The 24,480-nt window shown below is 41.9% G+C and overlaps 1 protein-coding gene across 17 annotated transcripts; it reads left to right on the plus strand.

Moving 5' to 3' along the window:
- Positions 1-1,166: 1,166 nt before the first annotated feature.
- pecam1b (platelet and endothelial cell adhesion molecule 1b) lies at positions 1,167-22,888 on the plus strand. 17 transcript variants are annotated; one of them, XR_011597565.1, is made up of 15 exons: positions 1,167-1,272; positions 1,390-1,425; positions 4,782-5,078; positions 5,380-5,661; positions 5,743-6,012; positions 7,341-7,613; positions 10,242-10,520; positions 12,092-12,370; positions 13,448-13,549; positions 17,735-17,788; positions 18,695-18,784; positions 19,348-19,404; positions 20,069-20,207; positions 20,310-20,332; positions 22,558-22,888. XR_011597565.1 is itself a non-coding variant. In XM_070913727.1 (14 exons), the coding sequence occupies exons 1-14, from the start codon at positions 1,230-1,232 to the stop codon at positions 22,594-22,596; spliced, it is 2,124 nt and encodes a 707-aa protein (XP_070769828.1). In that variant the 5' UTR covers positions 1,167-1,229; the 3' UTR covers positions 22,597-22,888. The 17 variants fall into 17 exon arrangements, 11 of the variants coding, with proteins under 11 accessions (XP_070769828.1, XP_070769776.1, XP_070769785.1 ...); XR_011597566.1 differs by having other exon boundaries at positions 22,621-22,732; XR_011597567.1 differs by having other exon boundaries at positions 22,618-22,714.
- The last annotated feature ends 1,592 nt before the right edge of the window (positions 22,889-24,480 follow it).

The following is a 24,480-nucleotide window of genomic DNA, read 5'->3' on the forward strand; positions in this document are numbered from 1 at the left end:
ACTTAATAATAACAGATCTAACAGAAATATATATGTTAATATTTCACTTTATGTATTTATATGATTATGTATTTGTCATATTTATTCAGTTATAGTCAAGATGTAACGGCATTTGGAGAGTATCTTACATCATCATATCGTGACGCATTTCTGAGTGAAACAGGAAGGAGGAGGTGGGCGGGACATGACGTTGGGAGGAATTTGATTTGAACGTTGAAAAGTGGGCGTGTCATAGCCCACGTGCCATGCTGTTGCTAGCTAGCTAACTAATGAATGTAAGCTCTGGGGCGCAAAAAGTTGAAGATCGATTGATGGATGAATGTCATGATATTATTGGTTGAAATCGGTTGGTTCAAGCTGATGTAAGCACACGACATTTTGTTTTACAGGAAGAAAACTTTTTTTTTTTTTTTTTTTTAAACATTATTTTTTGGGGGCATTTTTTCCCAAATAGGTAGTCGAGAGAGACAGGAAAGGGGGGAGACAGAGAGGGGATGACATGCAGGGCCGGATTCCAACCCTGGCCACTCCGACAAGGACTCAACCTTTGTACATGGGACGCCCCCTCTACCAGATGAGACGGATTTTGATATAACAGTAGTTCACCAGGATTACACCTCGGGAAGTCATGATGGAGAGTATGTGGACCAGTGAAAATGGTTCCACCTACATGTGTTCTAAGAGCCAGACTGAGATTTATGTCAGTGAAAACAGTTTTCAGTGGCCGAGCTAAACTATTATCTCCACTTCAGGAAATGTGCTTAGCTAAACAAAGACTGTTGTCCCCGTCTTGTTCTCCTCTCTACCTGCACCGGCCTTGCCAGCCAAGGCCACAGGTCAAAGGCCTGACTACTGCACCCCAAGCAATACAGCATTATTATGACTACCATCACACACACACACACACACACACACACACACATGAAGGAGACCAGAGGAGAACATTCCACAACAGCAAAGAGCCGGGCGGCACGAACATCCTGAGGAAACAACACTCACTTCCTGGCAAATTAAGCCAAGCCGACGGCTGCTCGGGTTGATAACCGCCACCGCTGGCTAACCACTGAGTGGCTGAGGTAGAGCACCACCTTAGTGTCCGCTCCCGCCCACCAGAATCAGAATCAGACCCCCCCCCCCCACACACACACACAGTCAGTCAGCCTTGTCACAAGTCTGCTAACCTCCGGGACAGCCGGCAGCGTTGGGAGCCTCAGTGTCCCTCAGACAGGATGGGTCTCCTGCTACTGCTCACCTCCACGCTCCTGTCCAGCTGTAAGACTGCCGACCTCTAATCTTCTTCCGTAGGAACTATTTGGAAATGTCTTTTTGTGGAGGTGGTTGATAGATTTGTCTCTAACCTGGTTCTTTACGTTCTTATCTTGCTCCAAGACTTCCATCCAGGGAGAGTGGCGAACGCACAGCCATGTAAGTATAAAGACAATAAGATATGTAATGAAATGAACCAGAGACACTGACTCTGAGATTAGACTCGCCTTCACGTAGAGACAACTTACTGAGTATTTTTCTCAGAGGTGTCGTCGGTTGTAGCAGAAGGCCCAGTGTTTATGGAGCATCGTGGCTTTACTTCACACAGTGGGAATACACGTGGTCAGTCAGTGGAGACAGTCCTGTTTGTTATCGGAGCTTTCTGGTCGTTGGTGTCTGTTGCGGTGGGAAGCAGCGTTGGGAACATGTTGGCGAGCAGTGTCCCACGCCTCCCTGTCCTCTTGAGTTGGTTGGTGATGGAAGGCGTGAATCAGTCCGGATCAGTTGTAGCAGAGATGGAGGCGTTCTGCGAGTTGGTTTCGATTATGTACATTGTTCCATTTGAATGTTTTTTTAAGTGGCCTGAAGAGGGGAATTATCTGATATTTCACTGGGGAAAAAGGATTGAAGAAAATCAGAAATATATCAACTTAATTAGTAGTAATAATATTGTAATATTACAATGTATACTACCACTAGAATATGAAACTGACTCTTCTAGCTATATCAAAACATACATAGGTACGAAGAAAGTTTATTTACAGTAAATGGCAACTTCTTAGGTCAGATGTCACAAAGTGCTTCCTAATAAAAGACAAAAGCACAACATGAAATAAAGCCACAATATAAGAGTAACACTTAATACTGACATTAAATGTGGAGGCAGAGAACTATGTACTAAGTATGAGAACTTTATTTTTTGCATCTTACAAAAACGGCAAGGGTTGGAGAGAACCAGAAAAGTATACCTAACATGTGTAGCTGATTTTTATTTGTTTGTCTTTCCTTTCCTGTTGGTCGCCTCAGATTCATCTTGCAGTCCCCTTAGGGTATTTACTGACAGTATCAAAAGTATAAGTTCTCATTCTGCAGAAAAATAGTCCCTGTGATTGACATATTATTACATACGATATTATTAAGTTGTTAATACTGATGCAGAAGTAGCATATACTGTTGTAGCTGGTTGATGTGGAGCTAATTTGAACTACTTTTAATATAGTTAAGTAGTTTCGTCCACTGGTTCCCCTCCAAGGGGTCACAAGATAAATGCAAGGGAGAGGAAAGAAGAGAAAACAAAGTTCTGCTGCACAAATTGATATTCTTTTTTTTTGGGAGGGGGGGGGTTCTCTAATCTTTGCTCTTTCATGAAATATTAGATCATTTTTTTAGGCCTCGAACAGTTATCTAAATGAAACCATATAGCTTATCAAATGTTTTTTTAATATAAAAATCTAAATCTGAAAAAAAAAAATCATTATGGCTGTCAGGTAAATGAAGTGGAGTGAAAAGTACAGTATTGTAGTGGAGAAGAAGTATATTGTGGCATAAATTGGAAGTACTCAACTAAAGTACGTCAAAATTTAAAATAGAAGTACTCAGTTACTTTCCACCACTGGCCCAGCATGCACCTGCCATGACTCACCCGTATGGAGAGCCCGTAGTGGATCTCTGCCCTGCATGGCTGATTTTTCTCATCATCAGCCCTGCCAGGTCCTGCTGAATGATGCTGGGTGTGGGCCAGATTCAGCAGGCTCTGAAATGGTGAAAGGTTCCCCCGAGTGGCCTGTTTGTCTAACAAAGTGCTTTTCCTGCCATTTTCTTCTTGTTCTCCGGGTTTGTTTACTGCCCCACAACGCCCCACTCTGAGTCACAACAGCAGCCTGTCCCTGATACTCGACCAGATGGGTGATGTGGTGGGGAGGCTCGGTGTACGTGTGCAGATGCTTTCTGTCTCTAAAGTGTTTAAACGCTACTTATAAGTGTTTCCCTAAAAGACAAAATGTTGTTCCTTTAGTCTCGGACAGTCGCTTTTGACAACAAACATCTCCTATGAATCATTTATCAGTTCCCACCTGTTCGTGCCGGTGAACCACATGAGCTTTGAACTGATTCTCTGCTTTCAGATCGGTTCAGGTGATTATCAAAGCGCTCACATGTGAATGGCGCAGTTTGGCTGCTGTAATCAACCCAATCAGCCAATGAGGCTGAGAATTAAAAGTAAACCTGGATCCAGAAATAAAAGGACAAACATTAAATTGTGTCAGCAAGACAACATTTCTGTAGCTGTTGTGTAAAAAGGCGACAGGGCTGGCTGTCCTTTCTTGTCTCTGATTGATAAATAGGCCATTTCATACCTGTAAGATCAGAGATCACATTGGCTGATCGGTGTCAAGACCCGCAGTGAGGCGGTTCTAGGACGCCAAACCCTGAGCCCACCAACGGCTCTTTCTCTCATCTCCAGACAAGTTGCTTTCAATAGCCAAAACGGCATCAAAGCTGGATCCATCAGGTCCAGCTGTATAGAAAGGACGGCGCTCAATCCTCATCTACCTCTATCTTCTGGCATTTTACAGTCATGCATTCAGCATTGTTTCATGCGTGAGTCTGACACCCAGGTAGGATGCTGTCACCGGCATGATGACATTCCATGGTAACACGTCAGCTTCCTGAGTGTCACGCCGATACCGTGATAGAAATTCCAGCGGCTGTCATTTCAAATGTGCCAGCAAAGAATGACCTTTCAGGAGTGTGGATTCGAACAGGAATGGGAAGTGATTCAAAGGAAATTCTATTCAGTCCACTTCTATGCTAACTGTGACTCATGTCACTCAGCGTTTGGGCACTTCTTGCCTCCGTCCAGATAAAAAACTGTTCAATACACCGTACACCTAACTAAAATGTAACAGCGACAAATTTTGGTTTGACACGGAGTCAGGTGCTGAACTCTCTTCAGCTAATCAACTCACGGCTGTTTGTTGAATGTAATCAGCTAAAATGGAATTCGTCTTCAGTCACATAACATGACATCTTTTTCTTCAGGAAAACCATAACCTGCCTGTTGCTGTAGCTAATGGCAGAGTAACGAAACATGCTTTAACTGCACACATCTAAGGAGAGAATACGTTTGGAATCTAGTTCTGTACCAAATATCAACAAACCGTCTTTCCTTATACATAAGGAACAATTTGCACTTCTTTTAATTTGAAATAAATGAATCATACAAAATAAAGTTTCACCTCAGTAGATTTGGGATGTCCATGCAAAGTCGCTCTCTGCAAGAAAACACATGCCGGTCAATAGAGCAATACATTAACGCCACATGCAAAAATTTAAAACCAAGTACTAAAAAGATCCTATTGTCCTTTAACATGTATATAGAATGAACCCATATTGAAATAGCACAGAGGACAGTTTATTGTACCAATTGATTATGAACTCACAATGAAGAAAAACCCATTATAAAAATGGTGCATTAAGTTTAATGATTTTTTTTTTTTTTTGAATTCACTCCCTAGTATTCACGATAAAAGACGTCACCCTGTCCATCGAGCCCAGTACTGATGTGACTCGGGACACCAATGTGACCCTGAGATGCCAGGCCATCGTCAGCAGCTCGGGGCAGGAGCCGCTGAGTCGCGAGTACACTATATACAAGGACGATAACACAGTCTACACCAAGACCTCCAGCACCTCTGAGGATCTCCTGTACCCTCTGCCCTCTGCCCGAGCCTCCAACACCGGCATGTACATGTGCGGAATAAACATTGAAGACAAACAAAAGACCAGCAGAGCCAAGAAACTCACAGTAACAGGTTGGTTTGTTTTTACGGAGACAGTATGTGTTCAGGTAAAGTTAATAGACTGCAGTTTTCAAAGATACGTTAAACATCTGTCGGCAGGATACTCCTAAAAACTGTTTTATTTGTATTCTAATGGAATCTGGTGGAGGAACAACTGAGAGAGTTTTGCCTTTACACAATTAGTTCAAAAAAAGAATCAAACAATGGAAACGATGGAAATGAGGTGTTTATGTGCAACACTGGCAGAGTGCTTTGTTTTTTCAAGCTCTAGAGGGTTAAATCTGGGCACCTTTCTTGCATTTTGGGTTTCCAGGCTTGTCAAAACCAGTCCTCCGACTTAACAAGGGTGTGGTCAGTGAGGGGGAGGAGCTAACGGCCAGGTGCACAGCCCCCGGCGAGACGGGCTCCATTTTCTTCTTCTTCTACGAGGACTCTGAAGAGATCCTGCGGAGGCAAGTCAACTCCAACCAGACAGAGGCAAAGCTTCGCATCAGCAGCGTTGGCATCCACAAAATTCACTGTGCCTATAAGGTCCTCATAACGGCAGACTCCATCAAGTCTGAGGAAAGCAACACCGCCACTGTTTCAGTCAAAGGTCAGTAGCATTTTGAATTTTCAGCACTTTTCAAAGCCTTGGACCCACCTCAGGGTTTCTTCATTGATTTTGTCTCCTCAGAGCTTTCAGTTGCACCAGTTATAGAGATTTTCTCTCAGCACAAGATTTATGAAGGAGACCAACTCGTCATCTTGTGCACCATCAGCAACTTTCCGCGCAGCTCCGAAAGTGTCCGCCTCGACCTGACCCAGGGGACCCAGCTTCTCGGCAGAGGAGACACCAAAGTCAACCACAGCATGGTCGCACTGGCAAAGGACCCTGGGGAGTTTGAGTGCAGATTAGAGATGGGACACGTGGTGAAAGTCGCCAAAAAGACAATTTCAGTGACTGGTGAGTGGACACTGTCCATATAAACCTGTCCTCTAACTGCTGATATGTGTTTCATCTTAAAAGTTTTGATGATTGTTAGCATTAACTATATCCTATGGAGCCCCAAAACTGACAAAATGGAGTAAAAGGTCATCAGACAAAAAACATTAATAAATAATATTGTTAGTTCAATAATTAAAATTAAATGTAAAAAGAAATATTGACCTTTATACTTTTCCTTTAACATCTAATTGGTTGGTTATTTTTCCTCTTCTATTTATCTTTCATTACCTCATTTTATACGAAGCGAGCTAACTTTGTTAGCATTAAAAAGCTTCAGCTACTGTTACCCGAGTTTATACAGTGATGCTACAGCCAACCTGGTTCAGAATTAGCTATTAGCTCCAGCGATGTGGTTAGAGCCCCGGACGTTATATGGCGCAAAGGAACTTAATGACCAACTCTTGTAAAGGAGGTTTTTAATCTCAACGAGCTTTTGCCTAGTTAAATAAATCATAATCTAAATAAATAAATCAAATATACAAACTTACATGCATGCTTACGTTGCTAATATAATTTCCAGAACGTGGGCTCCTGTGCTCTTAACTTAGCAGGCAAACAGCAGGAAGTTTATGCTAATGTCACTTTAAAATAATAATGATAAAGTTACCTGCGTGTGTGTGGGGGGGGGGGTCATTTGACCAGTGCTGCTGGTTGAGTAGTCTGTGTTGGCGTTATCACATCTGCTAGCTGCCGTTGCTCACTGGAGTATATGTGTAAAGTGGGGCGTGTGGTTTAAAAAAAAAATGTTTCAGAAAGGCAAGAATGAGTGGCACAAACAAATTCACTTCTAAAAAGTATTTTTACTGGTTTCCAGTGAATTGCTTTATTTCTAAAATGTGAAAATATCCATACAGAATCCAAGCTATCATGACATTGTAACAATGAGTTTTTAGCTCCCCGCTGCTAAAACACACCTATAACCATTAAAAAAATTGGAAATGTTGTTTGGGAAGAACAGGAAATAGACAAATGGTATAATGGTTATATAATCTCCCAAAAAAAACAGAGAATGAGATCAAATGTAATAGTTTAAAGCTATTTCATCAACTTATTAGTGGTTAAAGGAAAGGTGCAAAGCTTTTACACTTTTACACATTTTAATTATTTAACTAACAGTATTATTGATTGCTTTTTTTGGATTATTTACTTGTTTTTGATAATATTTTACTACATTTTGTTGGTTTTGGGGTTCCATACATATCAGCATTTACACATGTACACGTACGAGTGATATCAGTGCAGATGATGACTTGCCATGTTTTTTGTTTTTTTTTATCTTTCCACAGAGCTGTTTTCAGTGCCCACTCTCACCATGTCTCCTGCTGAAGTCTTTCAAAAGGATTATATGACACTAACCTGCAAAAGTGAGAGCTATGCCTCGGAAAGACTTGGAAAGAAGGAATTGACTTACACTCTTGAGCCACCCGACAGCCCACTAACACCCAAGGACAACGGAGTATTTCTTGGCAAAGTCCTGCTGTATGATTTCAACTATACCTGTGTAGCTCAAGCCAAGGGCATCATGAAGCACAGTAATACCCTTACTGTTCGTCCCAAAGGTAAGCTTACTTGATGCCTCGTTCAGATGCCGATTTTGATACATAGATTAAGAGTGGATTTAAGCCCCTTTCAGACATGCACCTCATTAAGTAAATGTGCCAGAAAGTTTACATGTTGGCCTCATGTCTGAATGCCCCCAAGTCACTTTTACATAAAAAACAAAATATGTCGTGCGCTTACATCAGCTTGAACCAACCAATTTCAACCCATAATATCGTGACATCCACCCATCAATCAATCTTCAACTTTTAGCAGCACAGAGATAACATTCATTAGTTAGCTAGCTAGCAACAGCGCGATACATCAGTTATGATACGCCCACTTTTCAACGGTCAAATCAAATTCCCCCCAACGTCATGTCCCGCCTACCTCCTCCTTCCTGTTTCACTTGCTAAGAGTTTCATGAGAAGATTGACGTCTGCTAAATATTAAGCTGGAGCCAGGACACGGTTAGCTTAGCTTAGCATAAAGACTGGAAACGGGGGGAAACAGTTAGCCTGGTTCTGTCCAAAGGTTAAAAAAGAAAGCACACAGAACTGCTAAAGCTCTCTAATTAACATATTACATCTAACTTGTTGAATCCATACAAAACGACAATTCATGGTTTTAAAGGGCGTTATGGTTATGCTAATGCTCAGCTATATATAGAGCATTTAGTGTGCAGATATGGGCGTGCTATCAATTCTCTCATCTAACTTTTCTCTGTGGGAAAAAAAAACGAATAGGCGTATTTCCCAGTAAGTCAAACTTCTGGGAACGTGTCAGTGTGTCAATGTTCTTCAGCTGAATCTGCAGCTCCCCTCAGCTCTATGGAGCATTTTTGCACCTCTCAGGTCATTCTTTTGATCTCTGGCCTGCAACTTTACTGTTTTGGTTCACTCCCTCCTACCTACACTATCTGCTCGGCACCAAGCGGCTGACAGGTTAACAACTAACTGGTGAACGTAGGGGAGCATTCAGCAGCTAAAGAGCCCGATATCTCCCTCAAAGTTGCTAGAGAGTAAAAACAGAGCTGAAGGAAGAGTGATTATTGGACATTCACCTGGTGGCCAAAACGCGACTGCATCGAGGTGCTCCCATCAAGAGTAGAAAGTACCATAACATTTAGAGATGCGAAGTACGGACAAATCTAAGATATAAAAAAAATATATATTTAAGTGAAAAAATAAAAGTAAAAAAATATATACAATAACAATGTATATGTGTGTATGTATATGTGTGTATTGCATTGGTGAAATATAAATAGAGAATAAAGAATAAATAGTGAGGTAGTATATATGACAGTTGAAATAAGTCCAGAATCAGTCTGTTTATTCTGAGTGTCTGACACTCAGAGGGAGGAATGATTTCCTGTGGCGCTCCGTTGTGCATTTGGGAGGAATGAGTCTCCCACTGAAGGTGCTCTTTTGCCTGACCAGTACATTATGGAGAGGATGTGAGACATTGTCCAAGATGGCCCGCAGCTTGGTCAGCATCCTCCTCTCTGACACCACCGTCAGAGAGTCCAGCTCCACCCCCACAACGTCACTGGCCTTGCGGATCAGTTTGTTTAGTCTGTTGGAGTCCGCCACCCTCAGCCTGCTGCCCCAGCATGCAACAGCATAGAGGAAAGCACTGGCCACCACAGACTCATAAAACATCCCCAGCCGCCTCAGAAAATAGAGACGGCTCTGGCCCCTCCTGTAGAGGGCATTAGTGTTCTTTACCCAGTCCAGTTTATTGTCAATGTGGACTCCCAGGTACTTGTAATCCTCTACAATGTCCACACTGACCCCCTGGATGGAAACAGGGGTCATCGGCACCTTGGTCCTCCTCAGATCCACAATCAGCTCCTTTGTCTTTGTCACGTTGAGCTGTAGATGGTTCTGCTCGCACCATGTGACAAAGCTGTCCACACTGTCACCCTTACTGACTCACCCAGTAGAGCCGGACAGGTGGTTGGTGGGCGTAGACGCGGTTGAGCAGGTAGATGATGGCATCCTCAACTCCAAGTCGGGGCTGAACTGAAGGGGGTCCAAGTGTGGCTTGACCATGGACCGGAGTTGCTCCATGAGCTAAGCATGAAGCTGGATGTGTAAATAGGCAACTGTTTGCCATATTAACTTAGAAGGTGGTAATATGTCAGCGTGCCAATTAACGTCTTATAATGCTATCATCTTGTCGGGCATTATAAAATAGGCAGTAGAATTTGCTAAATAATGCTAGATGATGATATTAATGAGAAACATTTTTAGGCGATTGACTGTGAGAAATTAGGGGTGTTTACTATATCCCTCACGCTCACCATGGTCATTAATCAAGGCTTCAAAATAAGTTAAATTCATCACTGATGCACCTGTGAGAGAACATAAAACACTCTTCTTCCTTTGTATCATTGTAGTTTTTAACTCAACACTGTCCTCCAGAAGTGACCCTGCTTCCTCTTGCACACTAGGTGCCAAATATCGTGCCAGTATTGTGGTTCTTTCCGTAGCGTTTTCATAGAAATCCCCTACATCCAAATGAAAAAAAGCATGAAGCCAGCAAGGTTCTGTAATCCATGTCTAAACAGGGGTTTTATGTTTTTGCTTCGTAGAATTTGTCCACGGGGAGTCGGTGTGTTTTATGTTTCTCTTTCTCCTCTTCAGTTTCCGTCTCAACTCCAAAGATCTCTGTGGTTGGCAGGGCAGTCCTAGGGCAGCCCTTCAAGATCCTCTGTCAGTCCGACACAGGCAGCCTGCCCATAAACTACACTCTGCTGAGGGATTATGACCAACTGAGCACAACCAGCGTCAAGCAGGTCTTTCAACAAGCTCTCTTCACAGTCTCCATCACCAAGCCTGATGAAATAAGCAAGTACATGTGCGAGGCAAAGAATAGTCACAAGGAAGCCCCACTCAGTAAAAGACTCAACGCTACTGTCATAGGTAAATATTCAAAACAAGCATGTTTATCTGTTTTGTGTGATTAATATGACACTGCTTAATAAATCCAGATCAATTAATGGATTACCACATGTAAATAATATAATGATAATAATACTTGCATTTATAAAGCAATAAGAACAAAGTGCTTTCCAAGGTGAGGAAATACAAAACATAAGCAATAATAGGGACAATTGAGGTAAATAATTAAACATACATACATACATACATACATACATACCACTGGCAGCTGGTGACTCAAATAATTGGGGAGGACAGGAGGAAAACCAACCCAGTGTGACGAACAGGTGATAGGTTCATAATTTCTTGACTTAGAAGCAGTGTGTCGGTTTACCTTTAGCTAAAGTGATCCCAAACTCCTTCAAATAACTTCAAAATCACAATAAATGAAACTGGACAAAAATAACCAAGTAGTTTAAAGGCTTTCTGCCAGGAAAAAAAACCCCACCCCCGTAGGCCCGCTGACTGTCCGGCCTGGGCAGCAGAGGCAGCAGGATTTTCCATACGAATGTCAGTTTGGAAAATTGGCCAGAAGTCTGGTTCCCTGGCTTCTTTGACCTTATGAAGTTAGTAGTTCTTTGAGCAGCAAGTAATAAATCTGCAATTTACTAGACTTCCACCTGCATTCATCTTTTCTACAGGTTCTTTTAAGGCTACGAATTTCCTCATTCATCCACGGGGCTATTTTGAGAGTGGACTTATGCTTATCTGCCCTGGACATGGTTGCTCCTTTTAAAACTAAACTTAACTGATTGAAGGCTGATAACTGGTCATTTGTATTAGAAAGAATGGGAAGATTGTCACAAGCAGTGTTAAAAAGTGAGGAGAAAGACTGAGCTGTGTGGGAAAAACAACAAATTGACATTTTTTTACTTTGTTTTGAGAACACGGAACTGCACCTTTTGCTTATGGGGTTTTATAGTGCTTGAATAACTGTATTAAGCAGGATACACATATGGTCAGAGACAGCAAGATCTCTAATGGAGAGAGAGAGAGGTTGTAACACGATTGGAAAGTTACATCCCCAATGATCATAATTTTATTGGGCTTAAGAACGACAGAGGCTAAAAATTCAGAATGAAACACAGGTTTAAATAACAATACAGAGAACTGGAAGGACAGAGTTAATTTGAAGCATCATTACCTCCAACCTGCTAAATTATTAACAGAAATAAGGCTGCACTTAAAATGATTTTTGAAAATTACAGCAAGGCCTCCTCCACGGTCACTTGCCCTCAGGGAACAGAAGATCTCATCATTTGAAGGACATTTCAGTTCATTTGAGTTCATTTAACTGGCTGTGATCACCTGGTCCGCGTTCCTGTTAGAAATAAGAAATCCTCAGTCATATTTATCGCACAAACATGAGAGCGATCTTCTCATCTAACTCTACGTATCAAAACAAATGTCCAACCATTTACTTGAAAGAAATCATGAGTGCAATCAGGGTATCTGATTACGTTCTTATCACATTTTAATGACACAATAAAACCTCAGTTCTGAGACAGTGTTGACTAATCCCGCCTCTTTTCCACCACCTTTTCCTCTCCCAGTGCCTCTGACGCACCCGACTCTGACCGTCATCCCCGACTTACTAGAAATCTCTGAGGGGGATCATCTCTACCTCATATGTGGTATTAAAGGCACAACGCCGGTCACCTTCAAGTGGTACCGCGTAGGCAATGAGCAGCCACTGCACACCACCACCACCTACAAGAACAACTCGGACTACCAGGTCCACCCGTTGTCCAAAGAGCACAGCGGCATGTACTACTGTGAGGCTTTCAACCACGCCAACAACGTCATCCGCAGTGACCGCGTCACCATAGAGGGTGAGACTGATGGGTATTCACTCTCTACTGGGGACGCAGACCCTGCTGTTACGTGACAGATCCCGACTTTTTTCCTTCGCAGGCATGCAAAAACAAAAATCCTTAGTGGAAATGATGAGGATCTCATTCTGTACGTACACAAACCAGAAGTTAAGAATCCAGGCAGAAATCTTTAATTGTTAAGGCGTCTTCAGATCAATGACCCGCAATCTTGCTTGCACTTCCAACATCCTGTGCATCACGGCTGCAGGGCAAGCAGTGCATAGTAAAGTTTAAGAGGCGCCTTTTCTCCATGTAATATCTAGTGTGGAGTACGTTTCAATCGCCCACTTTCTTTTTGCAGTTTGTCTCTATTCACAGCGAGTAGCCGATGCACCGTCTGCCCAGATGTGTGTGTTTGTAGCTCGGCTCTGACTCGCTCTGATCTCAAAACTTACCAGGAAGTCCAGCACTTTCTACCGCAGTGTCTGTTTGCTCCTTTTTATTTTACAGACTGCATTCAGAAAAAGGGGCTCTCCAGGGATTTAGTATTGCACTTCCAAAAAGTTGAGGGACTTGTGGCATAGATTAAAACAAGACTTTACAGAGATGCTCATTTTAGCACGCTAACAAGCTCACAGTGACAATGCTAACCTGCTGATGTGTAGCAGGTATAGTGTTTAGCATGTTCACCATCTTAGTTCAGGTGGTATGTTGGTATTCTGCTGCTCTGACATGCAAATTTCTCTCTGGGGATGAAGACAGTATTCATCCATCTACAGTTCCTCCTGAGGGGGGCATGGAAGTATATATTTAAATTTCATGGCAATCCATCAAATAGTTGTACAGGTATTTCAGCCTCGACCAAAGTCGTCAACCAGCCAACCAACTGACCTACAGTCCCGACATCGCTATCCCTGAAGCCACGCTGCGAGCAAGGCCAAAAATCGGTCCCATTATTATCCCATTAGTTGCTCCCCGTCTTTTCCCCTTGTGTTTTTGCTTGTCACTGACTCTCTGTGTGTGTGTGTGTGTGTCTCTCTCTCTCTCTCTCTCTCTCTCTCTCTCTCTCTCTCTCTCTCTCTCTCTCTCTCCTAGTGCGCCTGGCCTTGTGGAAGAAAGCGTTGATCGGGGGGTTCTGTCTGCTGGCGGTGTCGGTGTTGGTGGTGGTGTGTGTGCTGTGCTTCAGATCCAAGAGAGGTAGAGAGACCTACAGTCCTCCAGCAACTCAGGCCTCTTATTTCTAACTATGTGTGTGTAAACCAGCCTTCCCCCCCCCGCCTTCTTCCTCCTGCTCTTCTTCTCACCTCTCCTCCTCTTGTTGTAGGTAAAAGAGAAGCAGCTGCTGAATTGTCAGTGTGAGTTGGCTCGACTATTTGCTTCCTTTGAATGTGACATGATAGACTGTAGACGTTAGTGACTCTGTATCCACTTTAATTAGCTGGCTTCGATGGCCGAGAGTCTGTGAGTGTTCTGTCTTTTAAAGTACCATACTGGTTGTTTTGCATGTTTGTAGAATGACAGTTTTTGGATTGATTTCCCACCTCCCAGATAGTAACTAGTTGAATATTAGCGTGATTCAGAGACTTGAAACTCGCTTGAGATAGGCGATACTGAGCGTTCGGTACTCTCCACTCGGTAATGCTTTTCCAAATGGAGACCTGTTGAAAACCCACAATTTCTGGTTTGTTCAAGAAGGCTCTGACATCCGCGATTTCACTGTGTTGGAGTCTCCGCTGGTCGTCTGCCAACCTCACGGTGATGACAAGACTCCAGGATGTTACTGCTCACGGCCAAGAAGTGGTCACTTGACCTGCCTTAAAACCACAAATTGGCATTTTTTTTTACTTTGTTTTTGTTAAACAAATGGATGTAATGAGTTAATTAGTGAGCTTCAGAGGTGCCAGTAGGCAAACGTTGTCACCATATTCAGCGTAAACACAAGAGACAGGCAAGAAAGCAGATCAACATATTTCCCAAAATGTCAAACTATTCCTTTAAGTTAGATAATTAGAGTCATTTATTAATCCCTACGGAATATTGCTGTGTTACAGCAGCCAAATAACAAATAAATAGTAAAGTAAGTGAGAAACATAATACAATAAAGATTATATACAATAACTACTACTTTTTTTTTAATTTAGAAAAGTAAAGCTGAAATAGAGGCTAAAAGTAGGACCACGATCTTGTGTAATATGTACTGAATATACGCTGTACAATGGTAGTGTCCAGTACTAGTGCACAGTAGTAGTCAAGAAGATAATGTTAGAGGTGCAGGGTTCTCCTTGGATATTCAAATAAAATTAGTTGTACATTAAATATATGTGAACTCATTGGTAGAGGCGTGTTGTGTATTAAATAAAAAGAGCCGTTTGTCAGATTGAAAGTGCAGGAAAACACAAAAAAAAAGCACAAACACGTCCAAACTCAAAGGCACCCTGTGGAACCTTTGACGACGAGTGGCGCTACGGAGTAATGTTGTGTTTTTTACGTTGTTCGTTTGTATGTCGCGCACATGCACAAGGACTCGCAGGTACCCACATGAAGGCATGAGGGGCACATTCCTGGGCAATTGTTTCACACTGTTTCACTAACCTACAGGTGGCAGCAATTCCCCAGAAAAATACAGGGAAGAAGAAGCCTGCAAGCTTGCAAACACGGGTATAAACAATGCAGGATTTCAAGCTTTAAAAAAAAAAAAAAAAGCTTTTTGCGATTGAGAGTGGAAATGCATTCACAATATACACAATGTGTTTCGGTGAGAAGCTCCAATGAATGTCGTTGGTTGGAGGCTACAACATGCAAAACCAGCAGTATGGTTGTTGACGTGCATTATGAGCTTGTGTCAGAATTCATTTGCATGTCGTTTTTATGCTTTAGATCATTTTTGGCATTTTAGTAGGTGTTTCCTTGACCTCACTGCTGCCGGACTTGACTTTATTTTCACCGTTTCTCAGAAAGCCTTCGAGCCCTAAATCAGATGACTCATTAACAGTGAGTCTAACCCACGACACAGAGGTTTATAACGCAGCCACAGGTAGCTTGGTTTTACTATTCTCCCGTGTACCACACTAATGACTGTCCTCATTAGTCATCATCTTTATGGCCAGTCATTTCCTGTTGTAGCCACAGCAATCCATTTTCATCCCATCATCCATGTTCTAACATGCATGCAGGTGCACATGTTGTGGTGACCTGGCTACCTCTGTTTGTGTAACTGTCTGTGCTGCTTTCCAGCTGTAGATATCCTGTTCAAGTTGTGTGTTATGTGTAAGCACAATGTATGTTTGGGTGTATTGTCTTTGTCTGTCTCTGACTTTGTTGCATGTACATTGTGTTTGTGTCCAAGTATGTATTGCAGAGGCAGGAATAGTTAGGACGTTTGTTAGGATACAGTTCTTGCAGGAAGTAGACTCTCCGAGGTACAAGCTGCGTTATGCAGGAAGAAGCTGCTTAAGTTCAGTCATAGTACTTGGGATTGGTTGTCAAATTGTTACAAACTGCTTAGAGCGAACCACTATCATCTTCTTCCAGACGCAGCGCCGCTCTACGATGGCATGGAGGGGAGAGTGACCAATGGGGTGCGAGATAGCGCGGCGTCGCTTCCCGCTGACGTCAGCAACAGGAGCAGCTACAGTATCCCAGCCACAGTGTAGAGATGCCCCACAACGGGCGGGACTTGAATTCAAATTTAAAAAAAAAAAAAAAGAAAAAGAAAGAGAAAAAGAAGCTCTGAGGAAGGACTTTGAGAGCAGTAATCCTGTTTTTGTGACGCCACGTTTTGTAGGATTTGGACGCTTTCTTCACTGATGAGTTTTCTCAGTTAAAAGGAGGGGCGTGTTATGAAAAAATATACACCGGGACCCGCTGCTCCCTCTCCCCTCCTCCTGCAATCTAGATGGCCTTTGATTTTATACTCAGCATTACTGTCTTCGCTCGCCATGTCTGTGTGATTTCATGTCCTTTATTGTTGCAACTGCTCTATTTGTCTGATGTGCATGTTTAAATGGGCTTGGTGACAGATTGATTTGTATATACATTTTTTATCACCATCACAGGAAATATGTGTATATATTTTTGGTTGATCCCTTGACTGATTGGAAGAGACACTTGTAGAATAAAGACATTAGTTTTATTTAGAAGTGTGTCAGTACCATTCATTTCGCTCCATATTGTAATTCATATGCTAGAAACGTTTATACGTTAATGTGCCTGAATTCAGCTTCCATTAAAGCTTATCTTAAATCTTCCATTGCTGTGAACAGGACAAGAGCACCGACATAACATGAAGTCGATTCATTTCCTAAAAAGGAACGCACAACAGAGACTTCCTTGAAAAGTTGAAACAATAGAGTCTGCAAGAAACTTCCTATGTTGGCACAGAGCAGGTTGGGGGGGAGGGGTCATGTTGATAAAACTGGTGGTGTTGGGGAGGGTGGGCTTAGTTTGTTTCAGTCCAGGCGAGTTTGAATGCATGCAGCAGGTGGAGGAAATTAATCACATAAGCCTTGGTTGGGCTGTGTGCGAGATTACATTACCAAGTGGGAAGTTGTTTTTGCCAGAATTTATCGTGCAGCTGCTGCTGAATTAACAGCCTATTGTGCACGAGGCAGCGGAAGATTTCTGTATGGACCAGATGAAGACTTGAATTCTGCTCCTTTGTTGCTGGTTATTTTTATGAGATGTGCCACAAAAAGTGTTTCTCCTCTCTCCGTTATCGCTTTTAGAACAGAGTATCATCGTGATGTCCAACTTTTGGACAATGTAAAAATAGTTTGACATTTTGGGAAATAACGCTTTTTTACTTTCTCGCCGAGAGCTTGATGAAAAGATTGATACAACTTTCGAGTCTGGCTGCTAAGTATGAACTGTTAGCTTAGCTTAGCATAAAAACTGCTCTGTCCAAAAGTAAAAAAATGTAAAATTGACACTTGACACTCAATTTTACACTTTTACACAGTTTTTTTTAAGGATTAAACAAACAAGGCAAAAACATATTAAATAGCAAAGTTTACAGTTTTTTAGCTTTTGGACAGAGCCAGAGCCTGTTTCTACCTGTTTCCAGTCCCTATGCTAAGCTAAGCTAACTGGTTGCTGCCTGTAGCTCCATATTTAGCAGACAGGCTTCTCGTTCTTCTCACACAACTCTAAGCAAGAAAGCGAATGAGTTATTTCCCAAAAAGTGGATTTGTTCCTTTGTGAATTACTCAAACACATGTCACCTGGATGTCAGGTGATACTCATGTGGCTCTGTAATGTGTGCTTTTACTGCCAATTACCTTTTAAGGTATGTTTCTTCATTGTAATCAGTGCAGAATTTTTACAACTTAATGGAAGTTTGGCAGCTGCCTCATGACCCCTATGATGTCTTTCTGTGTTTTACAGTGAGGGTGGACAGAGCTGCAGTCAGTGTGTGGAGCAAGAGACCGCCTGAAGCAGGTGAGCTAGGCTTGTAATATGTACCATTACATTAATGCTTTTACTGAACATGTCCTACAGTTCCATGACAGCGTGTATATTTAACATGGGTGGACCTCAGAGAGCTTTAACGTTTCTTCTACTTTTGCTCAACAGCAGCCGCTGCAGCAACACGTGACATTTATGGGCCAATGCTAAATGCTAAAATGAAGCGGAAAAGATGCACAAGTGGAGAAGAGTCATAAAATCAGTGAACTGATTCAGTAATATCTACCTGAAGTTTGCTCACATTAGCAACGATAAGCTGCTGGTCGTACCAGACCAAGTAAAGCAAGCAGCAAAACCCTGCTAGTGTATTAAATAGACCAAGATTGAGTTTATTACTCAAGAATTCAACTTTCCATTTGTATGAAGCAAAATGTGTCATTTCTTCTTTCAAGACTTACCATAGTCTCGCTGTAAGTGTAATAAGTTTGTGGGAGGTAAACTCTAGTTTCTATACTAAAAACGTAGATAAAGAAAGAAGAGACAGACAAGAAAACAGTATTTTCACAGAACAATCCCAACTCAAGGTCCACTTACTAACTTATTCCAGAGCTTTCACAGTCTTCGTCAGCTAATGGAGTTTGTTCACGGTTGTCATGGAGATTGAGCTACTAACATGCAAGCCTAGTTATGACTTCATCCACGGCTTTTTTAGGACTTCTGTAGGCTCAGGGTCTGCAGCGCATACGGTAGGCCGATGGTTGAAAAGACTAGTAAGTGGGCCTCAAGTCGGGATTGTTTTGTCAGACTTCTATTTCCAAGGTCAAGACTGAACTTTCATGCTTAAGAAAACAGTTCCCTCGTTAAAATACTTCTTGCAGTAGGTCTTGCAGAGGGTTTCGCGTGTGTTACAGAGCATTTTGTTCATGTGTTTGGATGCAGCCAATGACGAGGAGAGCAGCGAGGTGTCCAACGAGCCTGATGTGGAGTACACTGAGGTGGTGCATCCCCAGCCAGCAGATCCTGCCAGAGGTGAACACACACACACACACACACACACACACACACACACACACACACACAGAATTATATTGTTTTGAGTCCATCTTTTTTCTGCCCGTTTTGCTTCTCAACTCTATTATCTCGATAACCTTTTGTCCCTCTATGTTTGAACCATTCTGCACTTTCTGTCCTTCAATTCCAAACCTCCTCGCCAAAACCATTTTTCTCTGCCCGCATTCCTTCATAGTTTATAATACAGACCAACACTTCCTGGGAGAGGCCTAATTACCCATAATTAACACATCTCCAAGCTGCTGTAACTGCAGGGATGACTGCTGGGATTTCCAGAACCACTGCATACCTTGTAAACAGGAAGGGTTGAGCTAATTTGCCAGGCTGGTTTCTGATACTGGCCCCTTCTTCGTTACGGTCCCGTGCTAAAGGCCCCGACGGGCCGGAGATGGCAGTTACAGAATGTGACACAACCCGCCTATTTTTAGGTTTCTGTTCGCGGCAGATCAAACAGACAGTATCTGCTAAACGTTGTCTTTTGATGTTGAAGCAGGCTAATGTGTTGCTTTTTACATTAACAGTCCCAGTGAGAAAAGGCACAGACACAGTGTACAGCGAGCTCCAAAACTCTCCACATGGTGAGTTTAACACCTTTAAAGCTGCACTGCTGAATATTTTTACATTAACCATGGATTAAATGACTACGTGTAGGACTATGAGGGGTTGCTCATAGTGACAAACCCGCGGAGAATCATCGCCTTAATTATCGTTTTAGCACCAGCTCATTGTTGTTTGTTTTGGTTGAGTCTCACCGCTCTCGTCAGCCTTGTTTCTAGCAACTGCAGGCAGCTGTTTTTCCCACTCTACACTACATGCCCACAAAGTTAGCCACGAGCTAGTGAACACAGTGGAGCGTTTAGCAGCTAAAGAGCCAGATATTTTCCTTAAAAGCTGGTGGAAACCCAAACAGAGCTAAAAGGAGAGTGGAAATTGGACTTGTGGTCAGAAATACATCTTTTAATGGAAATATTCTTTTTCAAATTGTAACGTATAATATATCAATGTTGTGTTTTCAGCTCATTGCACTGCCCCCAAGTGGCAAACAATGGTGGTATTAGTGACACCAAATATCATTTCTAAAATGAGATAACCGATGGAAGGACAGTTTACCCAGGCCAGCTACAGGACCGTGACCATTTCCTGTTACTGCTGGCAGGAACTTCCTGTTATCAGAACAGCAGACAGACGCTGGATGTGTCTATCAAGCAGTCCATCAGAGTCCTAATGTTTCCTGTTCAACAGTAACAAAAGAATCCCGACTTGTTGAAAGAAGCATCTGTAAGAGTGAGAGGGAATATTCCAAACCACTGATTCAGACAACAGGGACAGTCTATGGCTGAAACAAAGGCCTCTGCAGAGGAGGAACAAGCGAGTCAGCAAGGTCGGCCACGTCGTCATAACTGCCACATGACTAATGAGTAACTCTGACTAATAATAATAACACACCCCACGCACATTTAACCTGTGATGCTTTTTCCTTTAGGTGCCGCTGACCATCATGACTATGTGAGTAATTAGCAGCACAATCACACATCACATGTTCTTCTCGCTCTTTATTATTATCATGTTGGCCTGTCACTTGAAAACCGTTTACACTGTATGTATTGTTCATATGCTGTATATATACATACAGTCATAATGTCTATGCCTGGTTTTATGCAGTTATTTGCATTTAGAAAAAATAATTCATAAACTGACACATTTAATCTGTAAAAAACAGGATTTTTAAAGACACTTGATTTGCATCTCCTCCTTCAGTTTCATGCTATCAAAACAATTCATATGTCAGATCTGCCTAATTCTTTGACGAGTTTTAAAAACAATCCTGTAGACATCCATTGTATTGATATGTCAGCCATTGTATGCAGTGCTAGCTACATTTCAAATTTCAAAATGATCAGTGAACTTTACATAAGCTCGTCTTGACGACATGCACAGTTTATGAATAATAGAGTTATACAATTCATAGAAGCCTATGGAGGCCCATTCAGCCCCTTTGTATTCATAAGACCTGAGTACCATGTAAGTCCATTCAAATCTTTAAATGCTAAGTACACACTGAACTGTACTGTACATATATGACGACATGTACAGTTTATGAGTTATTATGAGTTATATGATGCATTTAAGTCTATGGAGGCCCATTCAGCCCCATTGTTACTGCACCTGTATACAGTGCAAACTCCATTCAAAACAAAAGCCTCCTCTTCTAAAGTCATTTTTCAACTTCCTAGTTGTAATCCCTGCTCTCTAAAAGCGTCTACGGCATTCTTCCCCCTCTGTCCTGCTGTCACTACCGACACGTCCGAGCTAGCCATCGCCTCATGGACTCACCTCTTCTGTCAAGCCGTGACGTTTAGCCCACGAAGGTCTGGGGATTATGGGAAATGGTGTTTGTTGAAGGCCGCTAGAAGCAGGAAATATTAAATAAACAACAATATTGTTATACACATTGTATTGTATTGTTGACATAGTGCTGAGAAAGGCTCTGTGTTCCAAGGCCAGATGTTTAGTTGTTAACGTTGTTACAAAAGTCAACGTGAGGTTTTCTCACATCTGGAGGAGAAGTTCTGGTTTCACTTCGTCTCTACAGGGCACCGATCAAGTGTGTATAAGCTCATTATAATGGCATGTACTGTGTATTAGTTACATACCCAAGCCCAATGCTAAGTCTCCATTCACTTCCATTACATCTGTAACTCCGCTAATCCATTAAGGTTAATGACTTTTCTTATAATTATAAACTCGTGAAAAAAAATCATGCCGATCATATCAGTGCTTATAGCAATCACACGCATTTTCTACAGGGAATGCTTCACAAGTTAAACCTTTACATAATCAAAAGTTTCATTTTTTATTTGTCCCGTATGTCTTATGGAAAGGAAATGGTGCATAATATCAGGAACCCTTTGGCCAAACTTAATTTACTGTTGATTTAAGTCGCACACAGAAAGCAGTGACACAATTTCCCCCATTCATTTGAACTTAGATAACAAATAACGAAATTGCTGAAACCACCCTGGTGTCCCTGCAGGGTCACAGTGACCCTCTGCAGGCCGATAATCCAGAGTGAGAGGGAAACGCTCGTCAAAGTTTCCAGACAAGAACAAAGGCATTTGGGCTGGGGCTTCCTTCCCTATCGCCTGCTCAGATCAGCGCTGCGGCCCAGTCAAATTAGCTCCAGGCCCATCTCTGCCAGCATACTGTCCCCCAGCAAGCCTTAATCACTGCTGCTCCTGACTACTCCGTTTGCCCCTACATGGTGTTAGAGGCAGCTGAAGAGAGGAATTTGAAATAACCAAGCTGAGGATGTGACATCATGACCTATAAACGGCTGATTCTTTCATCAGTGTATCTTCTTGATGACATGATTATGCGGTTTGGTCTGACAGTAGTCTTATTCTGGTTTTGTCTGCTCCTCAGGAAGCGTTCAGTAGACAATCTGAGAGTTTGTATTATGGGGAATAAAAACAGAGCATCCTCCGGGAGTGCGTTATGAGGTTTTGCTCCAGTAAAACATGAGGATTAGAAAATTGATTGAAAACACAGCTGAAAATCTGATTTGAACTCACGCAGGGGGCAAATATTTTGCACACATATTGCCAGAAACCACAAAAGCAATGCTTATGTTCAATTGTTTTAATCTTATCATGCGATGGTTTTAAATAACACGCAGCACTGACGTGTGCTGTAGTCTTAACTGTTTCGTGTTGTGTGCTGGTGTGTTTAAGGGTCAGGATAATGAATGGATCAGCTGTGACAGTGTTTAATGGCTCTGCTTTGTGTGGCAGCAGGGTTCAGTAGAGTACGCTGAGCTCAACGGTGAACAGCCTGAGATCAATCACTACCATCCGGAGGTCAGCAACTACCAGGACCTGCCAGTGCCGGTGGATTAGTGATTAAAGCCTTCTTTTCTTCACACACACACCCACACTCATCTCTTATCCAGCGCTTTTTTTGTCAACTCTACCGAATACATTCTCAGATTCCAGTCAGTGAAACAACTGACTGCTAACTTAGCTGTAAATATTTGTTTATCCCAATAAAGGCATGTCACATATACTGTGTTTGGTGCCGTGTCTTTCTTGTGTGATGGCGGGCCATGATATTACAGCTAAAAAGAAATGTGATGAGCTGAAAATAACGGCAACATCATCTTTTGTTGTCAGTTACGCCAGAGCTTCTTGGTCAACGAATGACTTTATTCGCCATTTGCATTGGTACAAACAGTACCACACACACACACACACACACACACACACAGTAGAAACACATTGGAAAAGAAGAGGGTGGCGGGGGTACAATAAAATTTAGGTTAAATAGAAATAGATGTACCATTATGTGCAGTGTATAAAGTGGCTTTGTTGTGTGTAGGTGTACTCTTGCTACTGTTGAACCAAATTGTATGTGTACTGCCCTGGTTTGATTCTATTTCCTGAGGATACGTAGATACAGCATACAGTATGTGACACTACTTTGATAAATTACATACAGTATATACTGTATTTATGCATAATAGAAACAGCATGACATGTACAGTGGATATTATACAGATTACAGCAGGTATACGGAAAGAACGACGATCCATATATTATGTACCACTATATAGATATGCCAGTATTTATGTAGAAATCGACATTTAGCAGTGTACATATGTGATAATGTATCATCTCACAATGATACAGGGAGAAATACATTATTCAAAAAAGACATTTGTGTAGACCAAAAGCTGTTTTGGATTCAGTGTTTTTTGGAAGTTGAATGGCACTACACATATATCAATAACTCAGGTCATTTTAATCTTACATTCTATTCATCTTCAGATTGACTTTGTAACATCTGTCCAGGGACTACAGGGGACAAATAGCCTCAATAAATGAATTATAATAAAATAAAATAAAATCATGGGAAATTGAACAAGTAAAGGTCCACATAAACAGGGCAGGTATAGGGAAAAGGATTCAACCAAAACGGTACATTGCAACACTTCATGGCCCAATGACACATGTAACACTGAATATCACAGACAGACGGATCATCTGTAACTGTGTAAAAGCGTCCAAGGTTTCTAAGCTTTAATCACATTTTGTCTTTTATGATGCCATGTAGTCACAGATGTTGATACTCTTCAGAATTCAGATGCTGGGCTGGGACTCTGGGTTGTACCTTAGCTTTGTTCATTTACTAAGACACACTCACACACACACACACATACATGATGTTGATTCTATCCCTAAATGTGAGGAGCATTTCAGTCAATGTACTGTATGTTTTAATAGTGTTGTTTTTTTCCCTTACATTCACCACTAGGGGGCAACATTGCACCAATAGTATACAGCAAATAAGTCTTGTTCCCCCTGTTAGTTGGTGGCACATTGATCCATCTTGTGGCAGAACATGTACGTTCACTCCAGGATGTTAGATAGAATCACTTCTATGCTAAAGTAAGACCAGGCAACATATTTTAATGACATCACAGTGACATGTGCAACAGAAAACCCACGTGGTATTAAAGATAATTCATTCGTAGGGTAGTTATTTTTTTATTCTAATTTTAAGCCTTGATTATTCAGTATCATCAACAACAATGTCTAACTTTGTATTTATAACCTAGTAAATTGCTGAAATTTGTTGTTTGTTTTTACTTACTTGAC

The sequence above is a fragment of the Enoplosus armatus genome, chromosome 2, assembly GCF_043641665.1.
Source record: "Enoplosus armatus isolate fEnoArm2 chromosome 2, fEnoArm2.hap1, whole genome shotgun sequence".
NCBI lineage: Eukaryota > Metazoa > Chordata > Actinopteri > Centrarchiformes > Enoplosidae > Enoplosus > Enoplosus armatus.